The sequence below is a fragment of the Mirounga leonina genome, unplaced genomic scaffold (assembly GCF_011800145.1).
Source record: "Mirounga leonina isolate KUSES-001 unplaced genomic scaffold, KU_Mleo_1.0 Mir_53, whole genome shotgun sequence".
NCBI classification, from domain to species: Eukaryota; Metazoa; Chordata; class Mammalia; order Carnivora; family Phocidae; genus Mirounga; species Mirounga leonina.
In genome coordinates, this window is record NW_023270807.1 from 8643461 (window position 1) to 8661637 (window position 18177).

The 18177-nt window shown below is 56.6% G+C and overlaps 1 protein-coding gene and 1 pseudogene across 2 annotated transcripts; both read right to left on the reverse strand.

Moving 5' to 3' along the window:
* The window catches only part of LOC118000902, a 7685-nt pseudogene extending 3167 nt beyond the window's left edge, over nt 1–4518 (reverse strand).
* A 4233-nt stretch (nt 4519–8751) lies between these two features.
* Nucleotides 8752–18098, reverse strand: FRS3 (fibroblast growth factor receptor substrate 3). Of its 2 annotated transcripts, XM_034990858.1 has the most exons (7): nt 17996–18098; nt 16252–16395; nt 14739–14827; nt 13722–13908; nt 11277–11438; nt 10288–10445; nt 8752–10016 (listed from the first exon to the last, which is right to left on the reverse strand). In XM_034990858.1, the coding sequence occupies exons 3-7, from the start codon at nt 14802–14804 to the stop codon at nt 9102–9104; spliced, it is 1488 nt and encodes a 495-aa protein (XP_034846749.1). In that variant the 5' UTR covers nt 14805–14827; nt 16252–16395; nt 17996–18098; the 3' UTR covers nt 8752–9101. The 2 variants fall into 2 exon arrangements, with proteins under 2 accessions (XP_034846749.1, XP_034846750.1); XM_034990859.1 differs by lacking the exon at nt 16252–16395 and having other exon boundaries at nt 17996–18087.
* Between the last annotated feature and the right edge of the window lie 79 nt (nt 18099–18177).

Sequence of the window (18177 nt, forward strand, 5' to 3'; positions counted from 1 at the left end):
TCCCCCTCAGACTGGGGCTCCCTGAGGGCAGGGCTGTGTCTCCCCTCAGACTGGGGATCCCTGAGGGCAGGGCTGTTTTCCCCCTCAGACTGGGGCTCCCTGAGGGCAGGGCTGTGTCTCCCCTCAGACTGGGGTCCCTGAGGCAGGGCTGTGTCTCCCCCTCAGACTGGGGTCCCTGAGGAAAGGAGCTGTGTCCTGATCCTCTGACTGGGGTATGTGAAGGGGTGGCAATGTGGGCTGGGTCCGGGTCTGTATAGGATTGTTGGGGGCAGAGGAATGGGAGAGACCTCAGGGAAAGACTGCAAATTAGCAGCGCGAGCCCCTTAGATTAAGCAGGCTGGGTGGGCTCAGGAGCCTAGTGAGTAACGGTGCTGGTACAAGGCGGCTCTTGAGGTCCCAGGTTCCTTGTGTGGGACCCCTGGGGGGAGCAAGGGACTTACTTCAGGTTAAAGATAACTTCAGAGCCTCCCACTGTGGCTTCAGCTTCCCTCTTCCCTACACATCGGAAGTCCAATCTTAGAAGCTCTCCTGATCCCGGCTCGCTTTGTGTGCAGACCCCCCCGCCCATCAGGCAAAAGGCCTTTCAAACCACTGTCCAGGGGCACCGGACTGGCTCAGTCAGTGGAGCACGCGTCTCTTCACCTCGCGGTCGTGAGGTCAAGCCCCATGTGGGGCGAAGAGATGACTTTAAAAACAAATGCTGGGCGCCCGGTGGCTCAGCTGGTTAAGCGTCTGCCTTCGGCTCAGGCCCTGATCCCGGGGTCCTGGGATCGAGTCCCGTCCCAGTCTTCCTCCTCAAGCTCCCTGCTCAGCGGGGGTGTCTGCTTCGCCCGCTCCCCCTGCCCCTCCCCCACCCCTCGTGCTCAAGCTCTCTCAAATAAATAAACAACATCTTCACAAGCAAACAAAACCACCAAATGCCGTCCATCCCGTTCATTAGTGGGTTGTGAGGTCAGTCTGGCAGACCCCGATGGGGATTCTGTTTTGGATGCGGCTGACCTGCACAGACGAGATCAGAGCGCACACAGGTCCGCTCACGGGGCTCTGCAGGGCTCCGCGTGTGTGTGTGCGCGTGCGCGTGCGCGGGTGTCCTGGCTCGCCATGCAAACTGCGGGGAGGACCCCACACTCACGCTGTCCGGATGCGCACGCGCAACCATCCGTGCACGGGAAGCCCTGTGCTTGCCCCGAGGTGCTCACCTCCAGCCTCGGGCTGCGCACGAGCTCCTGCTCTCCCACAGAGGCTGCTGCCTTTCCACGTGCTCCACGCGCCCCCACACACCTTCCTCTGAACAGGGCAGGAAGGAGGAGCTCCCCCTAATCCTCCTGCCGGCCCTCCCTGCTGTCCCTCCTGCTCCCTTCCTTTCCCCCTCCTTCCCCTCTTCCTCCAAACCATCCTGCCCTCTCCTCGTCCGCCCCTCCCTCCCTGCCCTTCCCCCTGCCCATCGGGGCTGCCCCCCCTCAGCCCTTGCTGAACGAGAGCCTGCGACCTCCTCTCAGCCCAGCTGAGACCCAGGAAAGCTCCTATATGTGACTCTATTTCCCAAAGGCAGAAATGCGGACCAGAGGTCTGACTTTACCACAGACATTTGACATCAGGCCAGTCCTAACTGCCCTGTTCATGTGGTCACCCTGTGGGTGTGCACAGCCTCAGTTTCTCCCTCAGAGAGAGTGGCCCACTTTGGCCATGGGGCTGAGAACTTCTAGAGTCTCCCTCTGGCTCTTAACCGGTCTCTCCTTTAAGCCCCCAGGCCTGTCCAGAGGGGCTAGGAAGGTGTTCCTGTGCCCCCATGTCCTCCTGAGACCCTGCTGGGAGCGGGCAGTGGGGAGGGCTGAGCAGGTTTAAATGGGCTGCAGAGTTGTGCTGGACTTAGCCACACACAGGTCTCCTTGGGTGAGTGAGTGGAGAGTGCCTGGGTGTGGCGATTGGGTGGCAGGGAGGAGAGTCCCAGGCCTGGGCATATCAAAGGCCAGAGAATCTAATCACCAGGGCCTGGATAAAGAGTAGGAACTGGGACCCGCCCAAAAGTACCAAACCAAACATTGATAATGGATCCAGGAAGCTCCATGTCTGGAGCTATGGTTGTAGTCCCAGCCCAGATCCTGGCCAATCTAGTTTAGGTTCTGGAGAAGTCGGCCTGTGAGTGGCAGTGCACAGCCTACTAGGGCTTTTCCCTCTACTCAGGGTTCCTTGTGGGGAACATCTGGGCAAGGTAGGGGCTGGAACCCAGGACAGGGAGCTGGGGATGGGTAGCCTCAGTAGGGACCTCCCTCAGCAGGTATGGGCACCTCTCCCCAACAGCTTGACACCTGGAGGGCTTGGCTGCCCATGCCCACTACACAGGGAAACTAAGACCTGGAACAGGAAGGAGAACCCAAAGCCCCAGGAGAGGAAGGATCCAGAGGCCTTGGACACTTCCCAAAGCTACCCCTATTGCTTTCTTGGCTGAACATTACCTTTTCCAGATTCTGAGGGAGTCTGGAAGGGGTCTGGTTGACCTTCCCCTAAATCCTCCTCACCCTTCATGGTCCACCTCTTTAACAAGCTTTCCCCCATCACCTGCTATTGTTGTGACAACCATAACAGAGCTAAACTTGGGCTCTGTGCCAAGCACCCGCTTTATGTGCACTTTCTTATTTAACACACAACTTATGAGGTTAGTGTTATTAGTTTCCCTTAATAGATGAGGAAACGGGTTGAGAGGGTGAGTGATCTGCCTGAGGTCACACAGCTTTCGAATGGCAGAGGCGCACGTCCCATGCTCCTGTTTGTGTGAGCCTCACTTCCTCAACTGCAAGCTTTGGAGAGTTGAGGCTTTGTTGGGACTCAGCCCATACAATCTGGATTCCAAACCCTGGACCCACTGTGTCCAAAGTTTTCTTGGGAAATCAAGACCACTAGACCTGTACAATTGTGCATCGTGCCCCCACCCCAACCCTGATATATCAATACACTGATCTATTCCTCAGGCCCCTTAGTCCCAGGGGGAATGGAGCTCAATAGGAAAGAGGCCAGAACCAACCCACTGGGCCAGAGAGGCAAAGAGCCTCAAAAACACCTGGAACTTCTTCCCCACCCCCACCCAGCCCTATGCCTGATGCCCTCCACTCTTCCCATCCAGGCTCCTGTTTCCTTCTAAGCCCTCCCCAGACTTGGCTGCCAGACTCTCCCCAGCCCAGGCAGCACCCAGGCAAAAATTAGAGTTGCACCACATTTCTTTCCTTTCTTTTTTTTTTTTTTAAGCTTTTATTTATTTATTTGAGAGAGAGAATGAGAGAGAGAGAGCATGAGGGGGGGAGGGTCAGAGGGAGAAGCAGACTCCCCGCTGAGCAGGGAGCCTGATTCGGCACTCGATACTGGGACTCCAGGATCATGACCTGAGCCGAAGGCAGACGCCCAACCAACTGAGCCACCCAGGCGCCTCCCTTCCTTTCCCCAGAGAGTCAGAGTCTCCAGGTTCCTTTCTCCTTGCCCCCACACCTTGTCCCAGCCGCACTCCTGGGGCCTTCTCACCCAGACAGGAATTGAGCCAGGTAAAGGGGGGCAGGTGGAGGAAGGCAACAGAATGACACGCCCAAGGGACCATGCCTCCCTAGCTAAAGGGACAGGCCACAGGGAGAGGGATGGCTGAGGAAACACTCCCATCACTCAGCAGGCCCCCGGTGGGGCTAAGGGGCCCCTCCCTCCACAAACACTGCTCATTAACTCAGTCATTATATTAATAATCCCTTAAGAATGAGCATAATGACAACCTCCACCGGCAGCACGAGCCATACTCTCACACGCCTGACCTCCCCAGCCACTCTCCATAGGCCTCCACAGGGCCATGGGTCAGCAATGTCCGTCCCTGGAGAAACCGGGCCCAGAGAGGCCAAGAGAGGGGGTTCACCTGGTGAGCAAGGCAAGTGGCAGGGAGGCTTCCTGTCAATCATAGCAGGCGGAGTACAGCTTCGAGAAGAGCTAGGCTGAAGGCCCCAGTGATGCAGCCTCATGCTCCATGGTCCATGGAGAACCCCCTCCCAGACCCTTCTTTCTGATGCTTCCAGCCCCCATCTATGCTCTCCCGTCACCTCCATGTTCATGGCAAGAGCTGGTACCTCTAAATTCCAGGACAGACCCAACGACCAAGAAGCAATGTCACCTGGATGAACGGACAGTTCGGACTTTGAAGTAACAAGCCAAGGACTCTAGTATCAGATGGGGGCCGGGGATGAGCTCGTCCCTATGGAAAGAGCTGGTGGTTTCAGGCCAGCTCTAAGGTCCCAAGAGCCAGAAGTTGCCAGTGAAGGGAGTGCTAACTTGGGTCACATTAGGAGAAGTATAATGTCTAGAACAAGGAAGACGTTGGGCTGAGGGAAGGGGAGGGTCAAGCCTGGGTAATGCACTCCATTCTGGGTCAAACTAGAGCACAGAGGGGTGGACAGAGGAGTGGATACCTTTCTGGTTATGCCAGAAAGAACCATGTTCTGGTGAAAGTATCTGCCATTTACTGAGCACTTACTGTGCACCAGCTGCCATGGTTCGTGCTGGGCAGACATTCTCTTATTTTGATCCTCACAGCGATTTCATGAGAGAGGGACTGTTATTATTGCTCTGTCACTGGTAAGGAAACTGAAGCACAAAGGAGTGCAGTTGTGAGTAAGGGGTGATGCCAAGTTTCAAAGTTCAGCACCCTTGGCAGAGGGACCAGATGGCCATGTGTGGATCTGTGAGCAGAATTAGGCCCTAATGAGAGGCATTTAGGGACATCATAACACTGACAGGAGGGAGGACGTTTGAGATAGCTATCTCCCCCTCCCGGGAAGCATGTGAACAAAAACCTGATAGATATCTCCAAGAATCCTGTCAAAAGGATCCCTGGACGGCTCTTAGCTCAGCTGAACCACGAGATTCTATCCTGGAGTCTGATTCTGCAGATACAGAGCCCCTGGGGCTCCACACAGGCCCTCCGCCCCAGCTGCAGCTCTCCTTTCCCTTCAGCCTCCTTTCTGGAGTCCGGGGGTCCCTCGTTATAAAAACCCCTTCCCCTGTGAGTATGACTCCCCTTTAAGGTATTGCTCAGAGAGCACCCCAGAGCTCAGAGAAGCCCTGACCCAGCCTAAGCCAGCCTCCTGTGAGGCCCAGACACAGGTCAGGGGAGGGCGGCGGGGCCAGGCAGGGTTGGACTGATTCCTGCACAGCCATTGACAGAACAGGAGCCATTCCGAGGCCTTGCAGGAGGAAAGGGGCAGACCTGAGTGCTCATCAGTGGACGAGTGGATCAGGAAAATGTGGCATATACAATGGAACATTATGCAGCCATAAAAAGGATGCAGTCCTGCCATTTGTGACACCATGGGTAGACCCAGAGGGTATCATGCGAAGTGAAATAAGTCAGACTGAGAAAGACAAATGCCATATGATTTCACTCATACATGGAATCTAAAAAAAGTGACTAGGGGCACCTGGGTGGCTCAGTTGTTAAACGTCTGCCTTCGGCTCCAGTCTTGTTCCCGGGGTCCTGGAATCGAGCCCCGCATCGGGCTCCCTGCTCAGTGGGAATCCTGCTTGTGTTCGCTCTCTGGCTGTCAAATAAATAAATAAAGTCTTTTTAAAAAAAATAAAAATAAAAAAGTGAACAAACAAAAAGCAGAATCAGACCTATAAATACAGAGAACACATGGATGGTTGTCAGAGGGGAGCAGTAGGGGGTTGGACAAAATGGGGGAAGGGTTGTGGGAGGTACAGACCTCCAGTTACGGGGTAGTAAGTCACAGGAGTACCAGGCACAGCATTGGGAGACAGTCAATGATCCTGTAAGAGCAACTGACAGGACAGACGGAAGCTACACTCACGAGCATAGCATCATGTATACACTTGTCAAGTCACTAAGTTGTACACCGGAAATGAATGTAACTTGTGTGTCAACTATACTCAAATTAAAAAAAAAAAAATGTAAACAGCAAAGTCAAGGGGGAAGGGTGGGGGGCAGGCTCTAGGGGGAGCACGTTCACCTGTCCACCAGGCAAGGCCCCGGCTGGGAATTCGGCTGGGAATTGACGAGGATTCCTGAGGTGAAGCACTGGAAATGTGGCCTCTGCAGACACTCCTACAGGCCCAGTCTTCCAGGCCAGAGCACCCGACACGCTCTTCCTGCAGCCCACCGGAGGGAACGAAGCCCCTTCAGGCCAGGTGGGGGCATGGAAAGCCACACACCTGGCATGCAGCCCCTGCTCAAGCCACTCATTACCTTCATGGCCTGAAGCAAGTCACTTTACCTCTCGGCCTGTTTCCTCCTCTGCCCAGCCGTGATAACAATGCAGGCCGGTGAGCCCGAGAGAGATAAAGTCTACAGGGCCCTCTGGAAAGCCAACTGTGTTTATACCATTGTAGAGTGCTGTTATTACCCAGGGGTGGGCTTGGGGAGGGCCCCTCCTGGTCTGACCTGAAATGTCACTCCTGGACAGGATGCTGGCTCTGGTCCTTTCCTGAGGGCAGCCCAGGGGGTGGGCAGGGCCTGTTTCTAAAGCAGGGAACTGAGCACTCAGCAAACATTCACTGATGTTGGTGATGATCTGTAAAATGATTCCATCAGGACGCCACACCCTGACCTCAGCAGGGCAGACTCCCCGACGGGAGCAGTGGTCGCCCTCCTGGGCATCCCTCCCAGCCTCCACTTCCCGCCTGGAAAGCTGTCCACTCACACCCCGCCTGCCCCGCCAGAGGAAAATTCCTGTAGTTGATCTTGTGGGTCAGAGGCGATGACCCTGGGGGAGGGGAGCAGGAAGGCTGGCAGCCACACTGGGCTGGGAGCCAATTCCTGGGCTAAGTCTTCTGGACCCCCAGGCTCCGCAAACACGCACATGGGAGCCACCAGGACTTGGCTACCCCAGAGGAGGAGGCCAGCTGCTCCTCGCCCTGGTCAGCAGGGGCGCAGCAGGAGGCCTGGGGTCTCAGGGACTGGAGAGCGGTGACTTCCAGTGGTTTCTCCCTCTGGAACAGCTGGGTTGTTCACACAGCCTGCCCGCTGTCTCCTTCCCAACGTGGTGTGTTCATCATCTCACTGGCTACTTCTCACAACCAGCTCCGTGTTTTCTAGGTGCAAAAGCCGAGGCCCGCTGGGGGTGACCAGTTGCTCAAGAGAGCAGAGATCATAGCCGAGTCAGAACCACAACCTGGTCTCTTGACGCAAGCATGGCTCCCCCACAGCAGCGACCGTCAGGAGGAGTCCGAGCAGACCGGTGAGTCACCGGCACGGCCATACCTGCCCCCACCCCCCATCTTGGCCCTCCTGTTTGGAGAAACCAGCACTCCTGACTAGGGGCCCCCAAAGGAGGAGTAGGACTAGTGCGGGGAGGATACGCAGAGAGCAGAACGGAGCTGCCTGGGTGGGCTGAGGAGAGACATCATCCGCTACCGCAGGGTGGACAGAGTGCATGCGATGAACCCAGCCTGGAGCAGCCCTCCCTCCCGTCCAGAGGTCAGAAGGAGGTAGAGCGAAGGGTCCGGTGCCAGCTCTGGGAAAGTAGCAGCAGCTCCACCCCAGGACCCTGCTAAGCCCCATCCTGCTGGCTCTCTTCGCCCATTTCCCTGACAAGACAGTGACATTCAGGGGTGGGGAAGTCTGGAAGCTGGTCCGTTCAATCCGCACCCAGGGTAGAGGGCAGTCCCGGAAGTGAAGCCCGGGCAGTGTTGTCCTGGACAGCAGGTGGGGAGGGAATCGGGTAGGCCCGACCCTGGCCGGTTTCCTTAGTGAGGAGGACAGGTCGGCTTTCTCCTCGGGGCAGGGAGCTGGGGCACAAACAGTGACCAGAGACAAGAAGGCTTGTCCCTAAGTCTTGGACAAACTGCTCCCACTCCTCCCCTGGGCCCTGAGTGGCTTATCGCAGATGCTGGATTTCCTTTAATCATTCAGGGGGCTGAGACAGAAATGGAGTCTTGGAGGCAGGGAGGCCGGCGAGAGGAGGGGGAGGCAGCCTCAGGACAAGGAAAGGGAGCTCCTGCAACACTGCACCAGGTGGGGCCTTGTGCAGCCCTGTGCAGGCCCTAGGCTTCCAGGCAGGTGTTCAGACGTGGTGACTCTGCTAGGGCCCGCCCCTGTGGTAGGGTAGAGGCGCCCCAAAGCGCCCATTCCTGGGGAGCAGTTCTCTGGGAAAATAACTAGGCAAGCCCGATGAGTTGATTATATATTACTCTCTGTTTTTGCCTTTTGCTATTCCTGGGCTTTTAGCAAAGTCCTGTATAAAGTTCTAGCCTTGATCTAGCCGTGCTGGGGGTGCCAAAGGAGGATCCAGGGTCCACCTCTGGGCCAAGGTGTTAAAGGAGATCAGTACCCCCAGGGACCTGCCTGGTGGCAGAAGGAAAGTCAGCAGGGGGTCCTAGAGAAGGTAAGTCTGATGTAGGCCCTCCCCTCCCCCAACCTTGCCCTCCCCTGCCAACTCAGGAGGGTCAGGCTGTTCCCATTAGGGCAGTTTTCCCTTCCAGATCCCCCTTCGGCATCCAGGACTCCAGCTGTCCTGTGGCTTTCCTTTGACTGCACATCCATCCCTGGCAACTTTAAGCTCTGGGTCAGGGCTTCCCGGAGCAGAGAAACAAATGGTCACAGACTTGTCACGATAACCACAACCACCCCCAGATTTCCCAGAATGAAGCCCCTCCCTCTAGTAGGCCTCCCCTACTCCCACCCAGAACCATGCTGGAAATGACTCCCTAAGAACAGGACATCACCCACCAAGCCAGAATTTAAAAATAATTATATTAATAATAAATATGTTAAATTACATTTAAAACAATAAATAGAAAAATAAACTGATAAATAAAATCAACAGGTACAAAATGTTTCAAAATTTCAACCAAAGAGAACACACAGACGACAGACAAGACAGATGGACGTAATGCATCCGAGGAACCCTTCACAGTTTCCGTCATGACTCCCTCCTCGCCTGGTCACCCTTCTTCTCTCCCCTGCCTGGGAGACCAGGAGACTCAGTGGCTGCTATCTCTGGGGACGCCTGCCGGCGCTGGGAAGCGTCTAGTTCCACCTCGGCGCCCTTCTGCAAAGCAACCTGGAACCCGGGGCGTGGGTTCAGGGGACGGAGCGCGAGGCGGGGCGCGAGGGGTCCCTACAGAGGCAAGTCCGCGCTGTTGTGCCGCGTTTTCCTGGCAGTACCATCGTCGTGGGGCAGCGCCCTCTGCAGGTTGGACATGGCCACGGTCTTTTTGAGGTCAATCACGGCGTAGGAGTCTGAGCTGCGGGGAGGGTGGGCGGCGGCAGCGGGGGCTCGGGGGAGCGAGGGGTTCTGGGGCCCCTTGGGGCGGTCTCCACCCCAGCCCTTCAGCTCCACCTGGATGTAGTTGAGCTGCCTGGGGGGCTCGGGCCCCGGCCGGCGGAAATCAAAGTTGAAGACCCTCGGGGAGCCTCGGCGGCGGGTCAGCGGCACAGGGAAGCTGCCGTGGCTACGGAGGGCAGCCCGGGTGCTGGTGGGCTTCTGCAGTGGGGTCTCGTCCTCCTCGCCATCAGGGAAGCCATTGGAGGAGGGAGTGAGGCCGTCCCTCGAGTCTCCGTCATCCCCAGCCTCCTCCCCCAGCTGCTGGGCGTGGCTCTCCCACACAGGGGGCAGGGAGGGCAGGTTCTCATAGTGCAGCAGGGCGGCCCGGCGGTGGGCGAGGCCGTTCCAGCCCGGCTCCTCCGTGCTCAGTCTCCAGCCGGCCCCTGGCCGCAGCCCCGCGCTGACGTTCTCGTAGGTGCACTTGGGCTGGGCCAGGCACTCGGAAGCGCCCTCGTTGTTGTTGTTGTGGGCGGGGGTGTCATGCAGGCTGGGGCAGAGGCCCTGGCACTTCATCATGTGCCGCCGAGCAGGGGTGGGGCCCAGGACGAACTTCACCTGGCCCGGCTGCAGGAACACTTGGGGGTCCCCAGCGTCAGGGCCCCCGGGCTGTGGGGGGAAGGGCGCCTGGCCCTCGGGCAGGGGCTGCAGGCAATGCCGGCTCCTGCGGTGGTCATCCTCACTGGCTGGCGTGTTGACATAGGTATGGGACTGGGGTAAGGGGTCCGAGTGAAGCAGGAGGGCGCAAGGGCAGGGAAGGAGAGAGCAGAAGGGACAGCATAAGAGAAGCACAGGGAAGAGCTAGAGTTTCCCTCTCTTCCTGGTCCTCCAAACTTCCCAGGGAAGCTGCAACCCTTTTCTGGACAGTAAAGGACCCTATCCATTCTCTTCCCTTCCCATGGTCCTTAGGAGGGGCCATGTTTCCCGACTCCCCCCTCCCCACCCAGACCAATGGGGAGGAGCAGGGCAGCTGCTTGCTCACCTGCTCATCAGGGGCAATGAGGGCATGAGTGGACTCTTCCCCAAGCGAGGGGTGTCGCAGGCTGCTTGTCGAGGGGCGCCGGGGAGCTGAGAATCTCGGGCCCTCTCCTGGGCAGCCAAGGAAGCCATTGGAGAAGCTGGAGACAGTGTAACCTAGAGCTGGGCACACAGGAGACAAGCCCACGTCAGGGAGGGGGGGTCCTTACACCACCTGACAACCACCTGCGACTGCGCATGTGGCATCCCGGGAGTCCTCTGGGGGAGGGGAGACACTCCAAGGGCCCCCCAGGTGGTTAGCCCCGCTGACCCGGCAGCCCTCATTCTCTTTCACTTCTATGTTCTTCAAACCCTGCCCCTTCCCTCAAAGCTCAGCGTGAGCCCCACTTCCCCCAGTCCAGCCTTAGCTAAAACACTTAAGGCCACCTTGTCGTCACTGAACTGTCCCTTCACCTCATTCTAGCTCTGCCAGTGAGCTCCAGGGAAGCTCCCAGACATCAGGGACTGCATTTCTCTATCTTCTGCCCCACCACGGGCCAGCCCATGGAGAGCAGAACACCGAGCAGGAGCTCAGTGTGGACTCAGGGAATAAACAAGCAGAAGGTGTGGGAGCCTCTCCAGAAAAACAGTCACAGGCAAAGATGCCTGCACCCAGTCAGGAAAGGTAGACGGGTATGACCCAGTAGACAGAAGGAAGGAAGCAAAATAGCTCCAGACTGCAGTTTCCATGGAAACTCAATGTCTTCCTGTCTGCTCCCAGACCATCAGTCATTACAAGGCCCAGGACTCCCCAGCCTCAGCCTGAGGCACCTGATTGGCCCAGACCAGGACTTATTCATCCCCAAGAGTCATCAGATGGCAGGTGACTGTCCTGGAAGGCTGGGTCGCCCAGCTGTCCCACCTGCCTGCCTGACTTGTGCCTCCAGGCCTGGCACTTCCTGGGCCTGTGCCCGTGTGTACAGGCGTGGAGGCTGAGGAGGGGGGTCTCCTCACCAGTGGGAGGCTGTGGCGCCCGAGGGAGGCCGAGCTCAGGCAGGTGGCTGTGGCGGGTGATGACGGCCGGCTCCTCCATCACACTGATGCTGTTACACTGCATCAGGTCCTGAAGCAGGTTGAAAATTTCCTCGGCCCGGGAGCACTTGAAGGCGAATATCCCTGAAGGAGGAGAGGAAGAACTGAGGCTCCTCTGACCATGTACCAACAGGCAAGCACCAGAGAGGCTGAATAGACGCATGACGTCCCAGGCCTGCAGGGGGCAGGAGGGCCCCTCCTCATCCAGAGCACACCCTAAGATCCAAGAGCTCTGGGAGGAGCTGGGCCCAAGGCCCCCTGCTGTCCCCCCCACTAACCATGACCATCGGCTAGAGATCTCATACCTCACCTGCATTCCTCCACGGCTCGATCATGTTCACAGGTGAGGGGAGAAGTCAACATCAAAGCAAAAAAGGAGAGTAGCTGCCCCTTATCCACAGTTTTGCTTTCTGCGGGTTCGGGGACCCCCAGTCAACCGGGGTCCGGAAGCAGACGTACTGTCAGAACGCCAGCAGGACCCTACCGTTACCTTGCACTGCCTACTCACTCCCCTCGCTTCCTGCATCACGTGGGCATGTTATCTTCCCACATCTTCACAAGAAGGGTGAGCGTAGTACCGTATTTTGAGAGACAGACCACGTTCACGTAACTTTCATTACAGTACATTGCTCTAATTGTTTTACCTTATTATTATTGTTGTTAACCTCTCACCGTGTATAGGAAAATACAGAGTATGTACAGGTTCGGTACCATCTGTGGTTTCAGGCACCCCCTGGGGGTCTCCCCTGCAGATAAGGTGGGGGCGCCACTGTGTCAGATGAGTGACTATTCCACTTCACACACGGCCCCCATCTCCCTCCGCCTACCACCCTTTGCTGCCCGGAGAAAATCGAGCCCAACCCTCGGCTTGATGCCCAACCATGTCCAAGCTCTTTGAAGGCAGGAGAGTCTGTCCTGTTCACTGCTTGTTCACTGGGCACTTAGCCCAGTGCCCGGCCAGAGACAGACGTCTACTTTGGATAGGCCCCTGATACAGAAAGGAAGAAAGAATGGGCAGACTCGCTAGGGCACACAGGGCCAGGCCACCAGGCGGCTCTTCATGCAGCTACCCTTAGAGCCCCTCAGACTGCAACGCAGCAGTTCCCAGTCCCAGGGACGGCGGCACTGGGCTGAGTACCTGCGATTCAAGGGCTCCAGAGATGCCCCTGGGGTGTCGGGCCAGCCTGAGATTCTGCACACCCCATCCTGGCAACAGTAGGGCCTGGCACTTCGGGGAGGCTACTTGGGGTGCGTGTGTGCATATATCCACAACAAAGATCAATAAAACCAGCCTGGGATATGGGACAACTGAGGTTTGCAGGAATGCGACAGCAAGGAGAGAAGGGAGGAGAAGGAAAACGACTTTTCTGGCAAGGTATATTAGGGGCTAGGAAAGGATGGGAAAGCCTGGAGTTTTAGGAGAAGCCGGTGTAGGGGGCCCAGGGCCGCCCCTCTGGAATCCCAAGTGTGGGCGAAACACCACGATGAGAAGTCCCTTCCTGTCCTCTTTCTGCTCAGCCAGTGTAAGCTCCTCTGCCTCAGGAGCCCAAAGGGGAAGACACGTGGAGGGGAAGGCTCCCAGGCAACAGCACGTAAGAGACTCACTGCTGTGACGGTGGCCTCACCAGAGAAGCCTGTTCACGCCTCCCCCGCAGTCACAGCCCTGACTGCATCTAATGCAAGCCCGGGCTGGGTTCCTTCTGCAGAGCTCAGGTCTGGGCTCTATGAGATAAGCCCAGACCATGCTCCTCCTTCAAGGAGTCTTGACTTCCCGAAACGACCACTACTCTCTGACCCCTGGCTGCGGGGACGAAGGGGAGGAAGGAAGAACACCTCACATTCCAGGGGACAGGAGACAAAGATTAACCTCTCGGGGCTTAGTCTGTACATCAGAGACCCAAAGAGTCCGGCCTCCCCAAGCCTATCATTCCCAAGCCAGGTAAGCAAAGCTTCCAGCCTGACCCGTCGTCATTATTCACAGGCTCCAGGGTACATGACCTGGGGGCTCAGAAGAAAGTCTGTTCCTACAGAGGGGACAAAGGGTACCCTCGAAACTGGAATAACCGAGGAAGGAGGAATCGCTTGCTTTCAGACGGGTTCTGGCCTGGGAATACTGGCTCTTTCCCACGGCCCGTGCAACGAATGCCCCCACGAGAGGACCCAGGCCGCAGCCGCAGTGCCTGAGGAGAGCGAGCACTGGTCTGGGAGTCCACTTAGTCCGCGCTCTTGGCCATCACGCTTCCCTTCTCCGGGCAGCACCTGCCACGGCAACAGGCTCGCCCACGGTCCCGAGCTCTGGCTTCCTGCCCCGGTAGCCGCGCAGGCGCACAAGCCCCCGGCCCAGCGCGCGCCAGGAGCTGTACTCACCCTGGCCCGTCTGACACCGGCGGCCGCTCTCAAAGGAGAAGAGGTTCGAGTCGTAGCCATAGCGCCGCAGGCAGAGATAGGGCCAGCGGACAGCCTCGCGCCGACGCAGGTGCAGCACCAGCTCGCTCTGCGTCAGCTCCATGACCCCGGAGCCCAGCTCCACCCCCTCGTCATCCACATTCGTCACCTGGCGGGCAGGGACCAGGAGGGTCAGCGGGGGAGTCCAACAAGGGGTCCCTGAGCCACGTGGCAGCGGGAGCCCAAGCGGATGAAGCAGCGCCACTGACCCACCGCCCCTCCCTAGGCCTCAGCCTTGTTACTCGGGCAGTGAGGGAGGGGCGGTCGGCTGACCTCCAAGGTCAGACGGTTTGATGACCAAGGTTACAGGACCTCAACGGTCCACGGCTTGTGCCCAAGGACCGGATGCTAATGGAGGGCGGGTTCGGTTGCAAGCTCAAAATCTTAAGGCCCCGGGCCACAGAACACAGACCTCCTCCACCACCTCCCCAACTCGAGGACCTTGCCGAGGGCTCCCTCTTCTGGCGAGCAGGAGAAGCTGTGCCTCAACAAGCTGGGGGTGAGGAGGGGACGCCTCTACAGGGAGGTGAGTGGTGGCAGGGGCCAGGGGGTGCCCAGCTCCACTGCGCCTGGCCTTAGCTTCCCAAAGCCAACAGCAAACGCTAATATAGGCCTTACTGTGTGTTACGCATACTTTATGTATATTAACTCACACACGTAGACTTTTGTTGGGTTTCTCCAAAAAAAATTGTATGTAAAGCTAAAAAGGGATACTGGGAGTGAATGTTCCAAAAGCACGATTTTTGCATCCCAGTATGTCTTCATTCTTGGTAAGAGAGCCACACAATGCACAGTGGCCTGGGCCCCTGAGGAGTCTTAAGGAGCCACCACTTCAGCCTGTCACTTCACCTTCTCTAGGGAGGCAAAGGCAACTGGACAGGTTGGCCTGAGCCCGGGAGGCCATGCTGGGAGCTCGGGAGAGGAGGGAGCCGTGGGTACCTTGAACTTGGTGGGGTGGTTGTCCGGGACGCTGTCTCTGTTCAGGCAGCTGCAGCAGCTCCCCATGGTGTCAGAGCAGCGAGTCCGCCCTAGGGCAAAACGTAAGGGATAAGGTCATCAAGGTCAGCTCTGAAGAGCACCACTCTGGGGACTCTGGCAGAACCACCTTGTTGTGATCACCTACTCTTGGACATAGTAGGACGCTGTCCCTCCTCTAATTCACATTCTCAATCCAGGGCCAGACATGCACTGAATAAACATTCAAGTCAGGATGTGTTAAAGATTAATGCTGACAGAGGGATGGAAGAGAGCTTCTCAGAGGTAACATCTGATCTGGACCTTGAGAAGGGAGGATTTTGACTGATGTAATGAAAGCGAAGGGAAGCCTGGGCAGCAGGAAAAGCATGGATAAAGCAGGGAGGGGCGCCTGGGTGGCTCAGTCGGTTAGGTGTCCAACTCTTGATTTCGGCTCAGGTCATGATCTTGGGGTTGTAGGATCAAGCCCTGCGTCGGCCTCCATGCTCAGTGTGAGTCTGTTTCTCCCTCTCCCTCTGCTCCTCCCCCGACTCACGCTCTCTCTCCCTTCCTCTCTCTCAAATAAATAAATAAATAAAAAGGCAGGGGACCAGAAGAAGTGATTAACTTCAGAGGGTGCCAGTCCTGGTCCTTCATCCAGATTCAGCACAGAAACTGTAACTTGGGGGTCCCCCACACTTTGGCCTGGACCTTCCTTTTTTTTCCCCCTTCTTTTCCACCTCACCCTTCCCACATCACCCAAATTCTCTTTTCTTCCCTCACCACCATCCCAACATCTACTTCAAATTTATCTTTCTGATGTTCTCTTCCATGAGGCACCACATCATGCTCAAAAGATACAGTAAGAAGACTGAACTTGTAACAGATCACATTTTTTTAAAACCTTGACTAGGTATTTCTTCCTTAAAAAAATAAATGCTCAGGTTGCTCCCTTGTCTAAGGGGGAGACCAGAGGCCTTACTATCTGACTTTTCCCTCCAAGATTACAGCACTTGGATTTTATGTCACAATAGTTGGGCCTCTGTCTAGAATGGGAAGAAGACCACCAAGCTGGAGTGACCTAAGGGAGCAAACAAATGCACAAAACAATCCCAACCAGAAGGGGCTGCAACTTGATGCAAGAAATGAATCTGTAAGGAGCACCTGGGTGGCTCAGTGGGTTAAGCCTCTGACTCTTGATTTCAGTTCGTGATCTCACGGTCATGAGATCGAGCCCTGCATCAGGCTCCACGCTGAGCATGGTGCCTGCTTAGGTGCCTCTTTCTCCCTCTCCCTCTGCCCCTCCTGCTTGTGCTCCCTCTCTCTCTCTCTCTCTAAAATAAATAAATATATCTTTAAATAAAAAGAATCTGTAAGATCAGATATTCTTCCAAAACTCCCGCTGTATGTGTAAAGTCTTAAACAATCCTGACCTGTATCCCCCATTCCGCCCAATTTGGAAAACTCCAGAAAAGTGGCTCCTATACACAGCTCTCACCTCACCCAGGCCATCGGGGAGCTGACCATGGGAGGGGCATGGGGAAGGACCCCCACTTTATTCCCCCTGTTCTTGGTGGGGCATCATGACAAGTAGTCTGCAGAGAAGTCACCTGGATCCCTCTGGGACACACCTGGAGCTCACCTAGCACAGGAGATAGAGACCACAGGTTAGTGGAAACCTTCCATCCTCACCCCCAGTTGTTAATGAAACTCACTTGCTGTCAGTCCATCCCACCTGGATATCTGTTCCAGGTCCTAATGGGACAGAAACACAACGAAGAAAGTGAGATCAAGGGCAAAGGGGCCACGAATTCCAAGCCCCACAGGCCCTGAGAGTGAGTGACTCCCCTAGTAGCAATGATTTTGAAGTCTGAGGCGCCTTTTCAGTTGCCTCTAGAACCCATCTGAATCCCCTTACAGCCAACACCAAAACCACCACCTTACCTTTGCAGAGAACTTTAACTCTACAGAGAACTTTCTCAAAAGGACACTGTGATGTATTGGAAAGAACGCTGGCTTAAGATTCAGGAAACCAATATTCTAGTCTGTTTTGTGGCCACTATCTGGGAGACTCTGGCAAGGCAATCCCCCACCTCCCATCTCAAGGCCTTAGTTTTCAAGGGAAACATTTGTAAACGGTGAGGCTTCTCCCTTAAATAACTTCTAGAGGTAAGCACATAGGAAAAAGATCATGAAAATGGACATGTTCCTCTTCCAGGACAAGCTAAGCTCCCTCAATCTCACATTTGGAAGCTTGACAAATTTTCTGTCCCCCAAGCTCCAAAAGGCCTAAAATTCTAACATAAATGCTAATAATAAATCAAAATTTCAGAGATCTGAGCCCCAGGTGGACAAGTTGACAAGCCAGAACCTTGGAGATCCTTGAAATCCCACCCTTCTGCTTTCCAAAGGCAGTATCTTTTCCCAGGGCCTCTTGTGCTCTGCTTCCACCTACAACTTCCCAGGTTAAAGGACCCTCCTGGTCTGGCTTATTCTCTAGAAGGAAGCAGGCTGAGGGAGGTGTGCGCAGCCTAAAGACAGGCAGCTGGGAAAATACTGAGGCTTGAGCCACCAACAGGGAGTTGGGGTGAAACCAAGAATTATAGGGTTGCAAGATGGGGGAGGGTGCCTTTAAGACATGTCTTTAAGATATCAGAATATATCATGACACTTCAGTCGGGGGGTTACATTGGCTGGGACAGGAACAAGGGGCTCTGGTCTGGGATAGGTGTGGACTGGAGATGGGAGTGTCAGGGTAGGTTATGGGGACTCAAAATATATGAGAGCTCGGGAAATCGTGGGCAAGTTTTTTGCATTTAAGCATGGTGCAGGGAGAATGGGGCGTATGCAGGATCAGAGGAACCGCAGAGCTCTGGAAGCATTTGGGGGCATCCCGGAGAATGGTGGCTCTGCGGGCGTTATCAGGAGAATTCGCAGGACTGAGGGGGTTCCAAGGGCTCCAGGACAAGCGAAGGTGTGTCCGGGGGGTGGGGGTGGGGTGGTTCTGGGGAGTGAGCGACAGATTTAGGTTGCGGGGTTGTCAGGGGAATTTCTATAGATACCGGGAAGCAATGGGGGAGGTTGGGGCCGCGCGCCGTCCCTGGATCCCCGCCCCCAGCCCCGGGACTCCACCGCCCGCCCGCCCGCCCAGGGCTTCCTCGGGAGGGAGCGGAGACTGTGGCGCGGCGCGGTGCGGCCTCGGTGGAACCGCCTCGTCCCCGCCCCGCCGCGCCCCGACTCACATCGCCCCGCGTCCCGGGCGGCGTCGGGCCCCGCTCCCGGGTCCCGCTGCAGCAGCCGCCGCCCGCCCGGAGCTAAGACCTCCCCGCCCCGCCCCGCGGCCGCGGGGTCGGAGGTCACCGGCAGCACCAACGAGACGCTGCGGGCGGGCGGACCCGATCGGGGGCGACCGGCGCGCAGCCTA

Bases quoted from the DNA above. Each gene is read 5' to 3' on its own strand.
- FRS3 (XM_034990858.1), bottom strand. From the start codon at position 14,804: ATGGGGAGCTGCTGCAGCTGCCTGAACAGAGACAGCGTCCCGGACAAC. The intron at 13,909-14,738 runs GTACCCACGGCT...CCTGCCCGCCAG, and splicing joins ACCACCCCACCAAGTTCAAG to GTGACGAATGTGGATGACGA. The intron at 11,439-13,721 runs GTGAGTACAGCT...CTCCTCCTTCAG, and splicing joins CCGGTGTCAGACGGGCCAGG to GGATATTCGCCTTCAAGTGC.